General features: G+C 42.1%; 2 protein-coding genes across 4 annotated transcripts in view; both read right to left on the bottom strand.

The window, feature by feature from the left end:
* Positions 1-3121: 3121 nt before the first annotated feature.
* LOC130386609 (serine protease FAM111A-like) overlaps positions 3122-12823 on the bottom strand; it is a 68162-nt gene continuing 58460 nt past the window's right edge. The window contains exons 1-6 of one of the 3 annotated variants that reach the window (XM_056595619.1): positions 8543-8866; positions 7226-7304; positions 6988-7140; positions 6790-6831; positions 4752-4883; positions 3122-4523 (exon numbers count right to left, since the gene is read on the bottom strand). In XM_056595619.1, coding sequence (XP_056451594.1) covers positions 3144-4523; positions 4752-4883; positions 6790-6831; positions 6988-7140; positions 7226-7300 — 1782 coding nt within the window. In that variant the 5' untranslated portion in view covers positions 7301-7304; positions 8543-8866 and the 3' untranslated portion in view covers positions 3122-3143. Of the gene's footprint in view, positions 4524-4751; positions 4884-6789; positions 6832-6987; positions 7141-7225; positions 7305-8542; positions 8867-12823 lie in introns of those variants that run through there. The other 2 variants (XM_056595621.1, XM_056595620.1) reach the window with 2 other exon arrangements.
* Positions 8982-12797, bottom strand: crcp (calcitonin gene-related peptide-receptor component protein). The gene is made up of 6 exons (XM_056595627.1): positions 12726-12797; positions 12336-12372; positions 11536-11634; positions 11357-11451; positions 10692-10749; positions 8982-9320 (listed from the first exon to the last, which is right to left on the bottom strand). The coding sequence occupies exons 1-6, from the start codon at positions 12731-12733 to the stop codon at positions 9183-9185; spliced, it is 435 nt and encodes a 144-aa protein (XP_056451602.1). The 5' UTR covers positions 12734-12797; the 3' UTR covers positions 8982-9182.

Below are 12823 nucleotides of genomic sequence, written 5' to 3'. Positions count from 1 at the left end.
CCAGGTTTGAGATAAGCTGTGCAGAAGATCTAGGTGCTGCTGTAGGCCTTCTTTGGTTGGGGACAGCAGCACCAGGTCATCTGCAAACAGCAGACATTTGATTTCAGTGTCTACCAGTGTTATGCCGGGGGCTTGGTTTATTTGGTGGTCAATGAGGGTGCTTAATGTGAATATGGTCTGTTGTACGATAATTTGGTAAGAAGCCAATTTGGTTTTTGCTTATGGCATTATTTTCAGTCAGAAAGTTAAGGAGTCTGCTATTTATAATCATACATAGAATTTTACCGAGGTTGCTGTTGACACAGACCCCTCTGTAGTTATTAGGGTCAAATTTGTCTCCACTTTTGAGGATTGGGCTAATCAGTCCTTGGTTCCAAATATTGGGGAAGATCCCGGAGCTAAAAACAGTGTTAAGCAGTTTTAGAATTGCCAATTGGAATTTGAGATCTGTATATTTAATCATTTCATTTAGAATACCATCAACACCACATGCCTTTTTTAGTTTAAGAGAACTTATTTTGTCCTGTAGTTCTTTTAATGTGATTGGAGTCTAGTGGGTTCTGATTATCTTTAATAACTGATTCTAGTGTTTGTAATTTATCTTGTATATGTGTTTGTTCTTTACAATGGGGCCAAAGAGATTGGAGAAGTGATTCATCCATACATCTCAATTTTGAATGCTTAACTCTTCCCGTTTTCGTTTGTTAAGTGTGTTCCAATTTTCCCAGAAATGGTTTGAGTCTATGGATTCCTCAATTTGGTTTATCTGGTTCCTAGCATGTTGGTCCCTTTTTCTCCTTATTGTGTTTCTGTAATATTTTAATGTCTCATAATAATGGAGACAGATATTGTTGTTGTCTGGGTCCCTATGTTTCTGATTTGACAGGTTTCTCAATGTTTTTGCATTCGTCGTCGAACCACTTATCGTTAATGTTGTTTTTGTTCCTAGATTGACTGTTTGAGACTTTCAGGTTTGATTGTAAGGCTGAGGTGTCAAATATGTTGTTAAGGCTTTCTACTGCCATGTTGATCCCTTCTTTGTTGCAGTGAAAGTTTTTGTCTAGGAAGTTATCTAGAAGTGTCTGAATGTGTTTTTGCTTTATGGTGTTCTGATATGTTTCGACACTGCTCTTCTTCCATCTATAGCATTTGTTTATAGTGTGTAGTTTGTTTGGTTTTAATGCATCTTGGTTAGGTGTTTGTCTATGTAGGTAGGCTGTGATTTTGCTGTGGTCTGATAGTGGTGTTAAGGGGCTGACTGTGAAAGCTCTGAGAGACCCAGGGCTAAGGTCTGTGATAAAATAATCCACAGTACTACTGCCGAGATATGAGCTGTAGGTGTACCTTCCATAGGGGTCTCCGCGGGATCTACCATTGGCGATGAACAGTCCCTGGGTGCGGCACAGCTGTAATAGTTGTAGTCCATGTTTGTTTGTAGTTTTGTCATAGTTATATCTGGCAGTTATATCTGGCAGAGTTATATCTGGCATAGTTATATCTCTCTCTCTCTCTCTCTCTCTCTCTCTCTCATTATTTTAACAGTCAATATGAGCTTCCACCTTCAGCCTGCCCCCCCCCCCCCCCCCAAGTCTATGCCATAAAAAATGTAATAAAAAATAAAATTAATAATAAAAAATACTTGTATCTGTAAACACAAGAGAAAACAAGAGCAGCTCTAGGAGGGAATCAGCAAGCATTTGAAGGGTTTGGATTAGCGTTTGATTCACATCCACTTGTGGGTCATATATATATATATATATACACTATGATTTATCATATTGTTTAACATTTAGTTGGATGTTAAAGGAAGGCAAAGTACATTTCAGAAAAAAATAAAACTACAGTAAAAATCCCGAATTGAATTTGTTTATTATCAGTGTAAAAATAAATCCATTAAAACCATGGTTGCAAGTTTATAGTCTAAAAAACCATGCATTACAAAAAATGCGTAAAATGTGAAACATTTAATAGAAATTCAAAAAAGATGTAGACAAATAAAATAGTAGATTTTGAACGTGATTTCAATTTTCAAATTTAAACTCATTTACAAATAGTATAAAGTCACAAAACATGTCAAAGCTTTAAAAACATATATATGAGTACAAATATAATCAATTATCAATTTGCTTGATCTCAATATGATTTACTTATGTAAGTACTTACAAACGTTATTTGGTCACAAATATAGATGACAGATTAAGTGGAAAAAGTTAAGAGATATGGAAAAATGACATTAAGGTACATTTTGTAAGATTTACTGTTGGCCTGTCCACCCCTCATTCCTATTTTATAATCCAAACAACATCCCTAATTAATAGATTGTTGTGAAGTGTGTTAATGGCTGATTTGAGCAGCCTCACCTGGCCAGAGTCAGACTGATGTGACTGGGGCTGGGGGAGCCTGCACCCCTGGGGTGCATTGGGCATTCATTGCACACATCTTAAACCAGACATCTCCACAAACCCTCAGGATACATCTCTGACATGGCAGCATGGAGCACCTGCTCTGCACATAATATTGCTCAAACTACACTAAACTGGTTTAAACTGCCTTTGTTCTTGTGTGGATTGAGCCCAGTAACATCATCTAGGTGGAGGGACAGCCACCTAGAAGGAGTGGCAAAGAGTAAACGGCTACAATTGTATTTGACTATTTTCCAGAGTATGAGGGATAACATACATACGAAGCTAACATACCCTAGCTGCTGGTATCCATGGGTTCATCTCTCTGTGAGAAAAATCCAAAAAAGCCCTTTAGTAGAGCTTTGTCTCTTTCACTGAATGATTCGGTGAGGTTAATCATTTCATCTTCTGTCCAGACAAATTCTGTGGGGTTCAATTCAACTATTTTCTTTATGTTATCCTTCACTACTGGGTGAATGACGCAGGTGATCATTGCCAACAGCACATGCACTTTTCTTTCTCTCACTATCTGAATAATGATTTGTTCAGTAATGAGTGACAGAGGATGTGAATACTCAAGGACATGAACCTGTTTCTGGCCGACGGGGAACCCCCCACTGTGCATCGATACAACTTTGAAAGTGTCATCAAAGACAGGTGAGCCAGATGAGCCACCATAAAAACAGCTTTCATAGGTATGTATCTTCCTGTCCATTGGGTTTGGAGAAAAGTAATTTCCAGTTACAAAAATCTTTCACGTTCAGAGAGAGGGATTGTGAAGCATGGGTCCATCATTTTGACCTTCCCCTCCGGGTGCCCGATGATGCAAATCTGACCCCTTTCAGTAACCAATCCAAAGTCCTTCAGTAGAGGCTTTGCCTTTATTGGTTGGGCATTTAGATCATCACATACCTCCAGCAAAGCCCAATCATGCTTGTGGCCTGCAGCATCATCATAAAGCTCACTGGCAACGACCTTCACATCCATTAACTGGCTGTCTGTAAGTTCCTCATAGGAGAAAATAACAGTTATCTTTTCCTTCGGGTGTTTTGCCTCATCAAGGACTACGTGGCCGTTTGTTAGGATGTACTTTCCAAATAGAAGAAAGCCACTCCCTACTGCCGAGACATCTATTCTCACCTGGCAAACAGAATCACCAAGCTCTAGAAACTTCCTCATCGCTCTCACCTCATGGCAAAACTTTGTGCTTTTCCCAAACTCTTGAGAGAGAAGATTTCGGTAAGCTATAGGAGTAAGATTCTGCCGTTCTTTCATTTGTTTGACTAGATCTTTAAACTGAGAACGAAGGAGTTGCAACAGGTCCTCAGAGTTCGGTATAGGCTGATAGATGGACACCTGACTGCTCTTGTTTGGGGTTGGCTGATTGCTCTGATCTGGGGTTGGCTGATTGCTCTGATCTGGGGTTGGCTGATCGCTCGGATTTGGCTGCTTGCTTGGATTTGGGGTTGGCTGATTGCCTTTGGGGCTTGCAGTCCTACTTGACTTTGCCTCCTGTTTTGTCCCGTTTTTACCAATACGCCTCACCGAGAAACATTTTTCATGCAGTACATCTACAGGGCTGGACATTTCAGTGAGATTACCATCCTTTGTGTCCTCCAGAAAATAATTGCTTTGTAATACCTCGTCATTAAAACGTCCATCTTGCTCCAGGGCTTCTCTTACAGTTTGACCTTTGTACCCATACACCAAAACCTCATCCACTATTTCTTTCAGCTCAAGATTTTTCATAACCACTTTTCTTATGTTTGTAGTTCCAGATGTTTTTATGGAAAATCGAATAATCTCGCCAGGATTCTCTATTTTTATACTTTCCGTGGTTGTCTGGTTATCTTTTGCATTTATGAACTTTATGGTCAGGTTTTCAGTAGGAATGTGCGAGCATGGAAAATGTGAACTTATAGCTGTCTTAACTGAAATGAGAATAACAAGTTCTTTTTTCTTTTTGGGATCTGCTTGGGCACTTTTTTGTTCTAGCTCTTGAAATTTAGGAAATCTCTGAAGGGATTCGTAGATTGTCCCAGCTTTGTTGCAGTAGCACCTGTATTTTTTATTTTCTTTGTCATACTTCCAGTAGATGGTATGCCCATGTTGCTCTTCTTCCTACGTAAGAACCAGAGTATGGACAACGTGTTAATGCTGGTCAGGTTAAGAGGAACAACGAGACAACGAGGGAGGTCTGTGAAACTTCATCTCATAAATCAAGATGTTGTTTCTCAAAACAGTGGAAAGGAATATTGATTAGGAAAATGACCAAACAAAAACAAAGAAGATAGACTGCCTTTTTTTGATGCTCTGGATTAGAATAGCCTGAACCAAATTTCCCGTTACCATTTCCTCCTGCTTCACACAGGGCGTGCCCGGGTTCACAGAGGGCGTGCCCGGGTTCACAGAGGGCGTGTCTGGGTTCACAGAGGGCGTGTCTGGGTTCACAGAGGGCGTGTCCGGTAGATTGGAGGTTCTCTAATTAGAAAGACAAACAGAGGTAGAGAGATAGGCTTAGTCAGTGCTGCCCTCCCCTGTAGGAAGGGCGGAGGAGTGGGTATTGGGGGGGGGGGGGGAAACAACACATTTACCATAAGGGGAAGCCCCCCCCCACCCTGAATATGGGCTATAGGCTGATTCGATACCCTGTAGTTAATTCTTCTAAATCTCTCCTAACCGTTGGAGACTGTCCACCCCAGGCGCAGCACGCCGCGGTGACACGGTTGTAGTTCAGCTCAGTTTGGTACGGTATGGTCTGGTACGGTATGGTCTGGTACAGTATGGTTCGGTACGATCCAAGTCCCAATGGAAGATTTTTTTTTGTTAACTGCTGTAAATTGATTGAGGTACCATTGCACCAGTAGGCACTCATCCTCCACGCTTCATGACATCATGAATCAGTTAACCCTCACCTCCATGGTTTATGGTTCGTTTCCCATCGCTGGAAATTATGTGGGAAACATTTTCGTGACGTTGGAAAGTTCTCGTGACCGACACGTCATGACGCTCTTATGATTCTACTTCCGTTCGGCAACTGGGGCCAGATTTTGATAACAGAGTTGCCCAGTTGGTGGCGTGCGGTTTACTAGTGACGGCATGAACATGGCGGAACATGAACGTCTCACTCAATATAAAAGAATCAACCATCATATCACATACTTAACTACTGACTGACGTTGTAACCATCTGTTGGCATCGACTTTGCTCAGTTTTAAACGTTTTAACGATAAAAAACCCCTGCTGTGAAGAACTTTTAGATTCTAAACAGTGCACATGCTGTCGCTGTCTGAAACACACGTAAGCGTGAGCGTCATCACTAGCGAGCCGTCTCGTTATCACCAGGACCATGAACGCGCCTTAAGTCCATGACATCATGAATCAGTCTAACCCTCACCTCCATGCATTAGTCCATGACATCATGAATCAGTGTAACCCTCACCTCCATGCATTGGTCCATGACATCATGAATCAGTCTAACCCTCACCTCCATGGTTTAGTTCATGACATCATGAATCAGTCCAACACTCACCTCCATGGTTTAGTCCATGACATCATGAATCAGTCTAACCCTCACCTCCATGGTTTAGTCCATGACATCATGAATCAGTCTAACCCTCACCTCCATGGTTTAGTCCATGACATCATGAATCAGTCCAACACTCACCTCCATGGTTTAGCCCATGACATCATGAATCAGTCTAACCCTCACCTCCATTGTTTAGTCCATGACATCATGAATCAGTCTAACCCTCACCTCCATGGTTTAGTCCATGACATCATGAATCAGTCCAACACTCACCTCCATGGTTTAGCCCATGACATCATGAATCAGTCTAACCCTCACCTCCATGGTTTAGTCCATGACATCATGAATCAGTCTAACCCTCACCTCCATGGTTTAGTCCATGACATCATGAATCAGTCCAACACTCACCTCCATGGTTTAGCCCATGACATCATGAATCAGTCTAACCCTCACCTCCATGGTTTAGTCCATGACATCATGAATCAGTCTAACCCTCACCTCCATGGTTTAGTCCATGACATCATGAATCAGTCCAACACTCACCTCCATGGTTTAGCCCATGCCATCATGAATCAGTCTAACCCTCACCTCCATGGTTTAGTCCATGACATCATGAATCAGTCTAACCCTCACCTCCATGGTTTAGTCCATGACATCATGAATCAGTCCAACACTCACCTCCATGGTTTAGTCCATGACATCATGAATCAGACTAACCCTCACCTCCATGGTTTAGTCCATAACATCATGAATCAGACTAACCCTCACCTCCATGGTTTAGTCCATAACATCATGAATCAGACTAACCCTCACCTCCATGGTTTAGTCCATAACATCATGAATCAGACAAACCCTCACCTCACCCCCTGCATTCTCCTCCTGGGTTGCATCAGGGTTCTCCTATAAAATAAACAGGGATTATGATATTTCAAACAAAGTAATACTCAAAGTAATAATCAGTTATGTTAATTCTGAGCTGTACTGTATGTGCAACATGCCTGATAAAAGGCACAAACGTTCACATATTCATCATCACTAATCCATATAAGACCTCACCTGACTCCCTCCACCTCTCACTCGTCCACCTGGCACTCGTCCACCTGGCACTCCTCCACCTCTCACTCCTTCACCTGTGACTCCTCCACCTGTGACTCCTCCACCTGGCACTCCTTCCTCCCCGACCTCTTCCCTGTTCGCACCAGCGTTCTCCTGATGAGACGATACATGATATTTAGAATAACAAGGCTTGGTAAATTATTGGTTATGATGTTGCCTTGTCAAGTAGTGTACTTACTCTTACTTCTGTCTTTTTAAAAAACCTCTCTATATTGCCATTTGTTGAGGGTGTTCTTCTCTTTTTGGGCGGCATTATGCTGAAATGAGATGAGTTTACTCAGATTAATTGACCTCAACTAGACTGACCACATGAGACAGAGCTTTCTGACAGCATGATCATTATTAATGTAAGGTTAAAGTTTGCTTATGAATGTTTATGCCAAGCAGTTTGTGAACGTTCCACTCTGCACCGAACGCACGTGGGGTTCTTAACGGGACGGGTCCGCGTCCGAGAGACCGTTAACCGTTAGCTTCTCAGAGGCATGTAGTATAATGCCACGGTGTGGGGTGCATTTCATTTACAACATATCCCCCATAAACAAGCTAAAAGTAAAAGTATCACAGGTGGCCGTGGGTTGGATCAATGTTGACAACAGGTCCCCGCTCCTTCCTAGAGCTCTCTCACCAAAACGCATTTCCATCCATCTCATTGTTCGAGACTAAACTACACGACACTGGCATGACTGAGAGATTAAGTTACCTCATCAAAGGTTGAATCGAATAATGACGCAAACACAAACACACACACACACACGTTTTCCATGAGCTAAAATAAAACCACCCGCAAAATATGCATGCATGAAATGATCCTACATTTAAAAACATTAACCAGAATTCATCTTTCAAGAAATTAAAGAACATCAACCGGAGAACTATGTCAGTCAACGCCAGCTCCACTTATACATCATGAATCAAATCTCCACAACTGGCGCGGAGGTTTGAGTGATGGCCCTCCCTCGCCCCTGATTAGGTTTACCGTTAGACAGTTGCCCATCTCCCACCTTTGTGGGAGAGGGGCAAAAAGGATTGTAAAAAAGAATTATAAGCCAGACAGTTTATTTCAAAACCAGCACAAATTGTATGACCCCGCTCAATGCTAATTTATTCAATTTTACGTGATCAAAAGTAGATTGGCCGGGAAACCGCCCAATCTTGCAACACTGCCGCCAAAAGTGGATAAAGCGCTTGCTCAAAGGGCTCAGGCGCGCACCTCAAAAAAGCCCGCCAACGCGTAAGTTGTCAGAAGCATAGACATCTGTCTATGGTCAGAAGTGCAAACAACTTAAAATAACTCACGTCGTGATTTTAGCTGTGTAACGTTGAATAAAGAATCAAAATGCAGAAAATCTTGAAAGATTCTTGAACCCTCACAAAGGCTACTAATACTTTCCCAATTTGATGGATTTTAGAAATGAATTAAACCAACAGGTGAATTATTTTTTTCTGCAGTAGGCCTACAATGACATAAGATCAAGCAAATAAAAAAACACTTAACTCTTCGAAACCGCTCCAATTGGTCCGGAAGCTGTTAGCAGTGATTTAGAATCGCTGCTCTTCAAGAAAAGGTTCAGGAAATGTGGGGAGAGGTGGTTCGGCTCTGAGCCTATAGGTCCACGCTCTGAGGGGCGTCTTCTTCACCATGGACCTATTAAAGAGGTATTGACTCTTCACGGATACATTTTGGATATGCTTTTCCATTATTTTATCCATACTTCGTATTTCCTTTCGTTATGGTGGCTATTCATTCGGTTTCCTCTCGATCGGGGAGAGGAACAAGCTCACAGCAGTAACGGGCCAGAGACGCGCTGTGGTGCAGTCCCGCAGTCCCACACTTCCCTTCAGGCAACACTCCCAGCCTGACGGGTTTCAGTGACGCCGACTCATTTCTATCGGAGCCGCTGGCGGCAATAACCCATCAATGGCACCACGACTTTGCTAACAGTTTTTATTATCCAGAAATTACATACAAACATTCATTAATATAAACTCACTTCAAGCTTTAGCAACCTTAGGAGGAGAAAAAAAAATCTTCCATTCTTTTGACGTCTGCTTTTGTGCATTTTACGCTAATGGAAAGTAGAAAACAAATGAACCCAATGAGAGTGTAGAACGTGTCCCTCCAGGAGGTGAGCTGGTCAGAGTCCCTGGTCCACGTCTGCCTCCGCCGAGGCGGCGCCCTCTTGTTCCGGGTCCCCGGGGAGGGCGCTCGTGACCGTCTGGATCAGCTCCTCGATCTGTTCCTCTGACAGCCGCTCTTCACTCTCCTCCACCATCTGAGGAGTCCCCAAAGAGAGTGAGCGGGTGGCTACCTGCGCTCCCCGAGATCAAGGACGCCCTGCAGGCATACCCAGGGACATATTTTTTCTGCATTTATTTGAATGTATATGGTGTCCTACGAAATCTTATTGCATTCGTTTTTTAGCCAAATTTGACAAACATGTTATGTACGTAAGGCTTGTAGAACTCGTAAAATGAGTAAGCCAGATTCGGTTATAGGTGGCACTATAAAAATAGGTAGCACTATAAAACACTATAAATTTCAACAGACTGCAATTTCTACTAGGAAAGTACAATATGCGTGAAACGTAGTACACGTGCACCATTCGTCATGAGGAACAACTTTAAATTCGCCAAATCGCCATCCATATGGTCAGAACATTTGGATTTAATGCAATGGCCACAACTCAACCAAACGCCCACACAAATACTGATTTGGTGCCGGAGGTTGGTAAAAGCTGCATACATGTTCAAGGTAACTAGGGCTATATATTTGTATATGGTTTTGAGTGTCCAAATCACATTACAAGTCCTGATTACATAATAAACATACAGTTTAAAGTGAGTATACGAAAACAAGTTACAACCCAAAAAAGTATGAAATTGTTCAACGTTTATTTGTATGTTCAGTTTTACCTACAGAGCAGTTGTTCTCCAACTTTTCTACTAGTTTACCCCCTCTAAGATACTTGTTCAGCTGAATACCTCCCTTCACTGGCACAAAACATTTATTAGAAATAAATAGATAAACATTAACACAAATAATGTATGCGTGTTCTATTTGGCAGTGTAGACATGACCATTAAAAGGGTGCAAATACTAAATTTAGTGAGAAACATTGGCCTGTGCTGCAACTGTTCAACTGGCTAATTTCTAAATTTCCACTAAATAAGCGCAACTCAGAGGAGGGTCAGAGCCTGCAGAGGGGAATCCCATTCAAATATATTCCTCCTGTAACTGAGGACGTTGTGGTTTTTCTGGATGCGCCTTATTTTACACAGAATCTCCTTTTTCCTTGTCACTTACGTTTCATCCACTTACCCATTTTCTTAATGTTGTTTTGTCTTGTCTTGAGTACCCCCATTTCAGAATAGGCGTACTGCTATAGAGGAGCCAATGATTGAATGCATAGATTGTGTGGAATATTAAAAAGGTGGGAGGTAAGATTTAAGAGCTATAATTTGAGTGTAATCTTTCAGAAATGCCATCAGTCAGCGATTAGTAATTGGTTCAGGTCGAAGACACGTAGGCAGGGAGCAGAAAGGGTTTGTTTTTAGGTTTATTTTTCTTATTTTTTTCTTGCAAAGTTCAGCTTCCTATTCAGAACATTATCTTACAGCAACTTATATTGATTAGAAGTTACTCACCAGTTGGATCTCCACTGCTGTCAGAGGTCTGTGGTTCAACAGCTGGAGTTTCTCCGCTCTGAGAACACAATTATGAGGCTCTGCAAATATGTCCCAATGCAGAATGCTTATGCCACATATTTCAAGCTTGCATATTAAGTTGCCCAAGTCGTATCTTAAATTTCATCAGCACAATTGTTGATGGTTCTAGTTTATTTGCTTTATCCAAACTTCCTTTTTTTTAGCAAGAATAAAAAACAAAGAAAACAATACAAATAACAATTTTTCAAAATGTCCAGGATTGTTTTACAATTTCGTTTGATATTTAGTTTTCAGGCAACGTCATAGACACCTAGTCTTACTTTGTGAGTTTATGGGGCATCATGGTAGTTAGGAACTCTCTGACCTAGTCTTACTTTGTGAGTTTGTGGGGCATCATGGTAGTGAGGAACTCTCTGACCTAGTCTTACTTTGTGAGTTTGTGGGGCATCATGGTAGTAAGGAACTCTCTGACCTAGTCTTACTTTGTGAGTTTGTGGGGCATCATGGTAGTAAGGAACTCTCTGACCTAGTCTTACTTTGTCAGTTTGTGGGGCATCATGGTAGTGAGGAACTCTCTGACCTAGTCTTACTTTGTGAGTTTGTGGGGCATCATGGTAGTGAGGAACTCTCTGACCTAGTCTTACTTTGTGAGTTTGTGGGGCATCATGGTAGTAAGGAACTCCCTGACCGTCTCCGGACTCTGCCGACTGCAGGGGGTCTTGGAGAGGTATTTCAGCGTCTGTGTAGGACATCAGGGCACAGCGGTGAGGCCTCTGCATGGGTGCCATGCTGAAAGCAGGGGGAGAGGAGCAGGTGCACATACCTCGTACATGATGGTGTTGAGGTTCTGCTGGCCGGCACTATGTTTGTTCTTCATGCTGTCCTTCCTCTGCTCCTTGAGGTCAGTCAGGAGCTTGAACACCTGTCAGCCACAGCAAAATCAGACCTCCACTTCAGTGTTGGCTTGCATGAGGGGATTACACACGGCAGTAAAGGGGTCCAACCATAGCCAACATTTCAGCAGAAGGGATCGGATGTTCCAGGTGATGGTGTGTTGAAAGAGTATCTCTTTTGGGGGGACTGCTTCACAGCAAAGTATTGGATTTAGAAAAATATTATCGTGGGAAGACACAGGCAGCAATCACAAAGCATCTTCAGAGAGAGAATGAATGTTCATGACTTTTATAGGGAAATATCACATTGATATCACAGGAATCAAAGGATTTTAAATACGGTAAATGGGATTCCTATGGTCTGCAACTATTTAGGTGCGTAAGGGAGAAAAAGGTCCCATTAGGAGTGGTTCTAATGGTCTAGGCCAGGAGCCTCGTTACGTGTCAATACAGAGGGGTGGCAGAACATAGCTCATCAGGAAGGGGGGGAAGCTGGGGAGCAGTTATTTCCCTACTCAACGAGTGAGGTGGTCTATCTTGAGGAAAAGGAGCCATGGCAGTGTTGTAGTGTTAGGTTTCGTGGTTAGTGTCCTTAGAGAAAAAAATTGGTGCAAGAGAATTTATACAAAGTTTGGGCTTATTAGTTAGATATGGTAGGGAAGGTAGCTTGTTTTATATGGCATGTACATACATATTTTCCACGAAAAGATCAAAAGGCATAGAATGTTACCTCAAAGTTGCTGAGCATGGCTGCATTGGCATCCTTTCTGGGGAATTCAAAGAAATGCAGGAGCGAAACATGACGTCACATTCTAACACATCTGGTTTTGAGAGTCAAATTTAAAGTTTTGGTTAGCACCATCTTTTATTAGACCCTTGTTTATACTCTGAGCTATAACTACATCCCACATACATGGATAATATATTATACGAAATGGTTTAAAATATAATGCCATCTACTTGAACCACATTTGAACAAAACATGCATCGATAACGACCCATAATATGGATATCTGTTCCTCCTGCAGGGTGTTATCATCTGGGCCTAGGCATCTGAGACATAGTGGACATAAAATACTTATTTGAATCTTCGAAAAAACGCAAGAAAACATCAACTTACACTTCCATGTCGCAGGGGGTGTAATGTCCCCTTTAAAGTGTCTCGGGTGAAACAAGCGCCCCTTCCCGAGGTTCCGCCCCATAGCCCGTAAACACATG

This window comes from Gadus chalcogrammus, chromosome 7, assembly GCF_026213295.1.
Source record: "Gadus chalcogrammus isolate NIFS_2021 chromosome 7, NIFS_Gcha_1.0, whole genome shotgun sequence".
Classification (NCBI taxonomy): Eukaryota; Metazoa; Chordata; class Actinopteri; order Gadiformes; family Gadidae; genus Gadus; species Gadus chalcogrammus.
The sequence above is the reverse complement of the archived record's forward strand: the minus strand, read 5'-3'. Positions and strand labels throughout refer to the sequence as shown.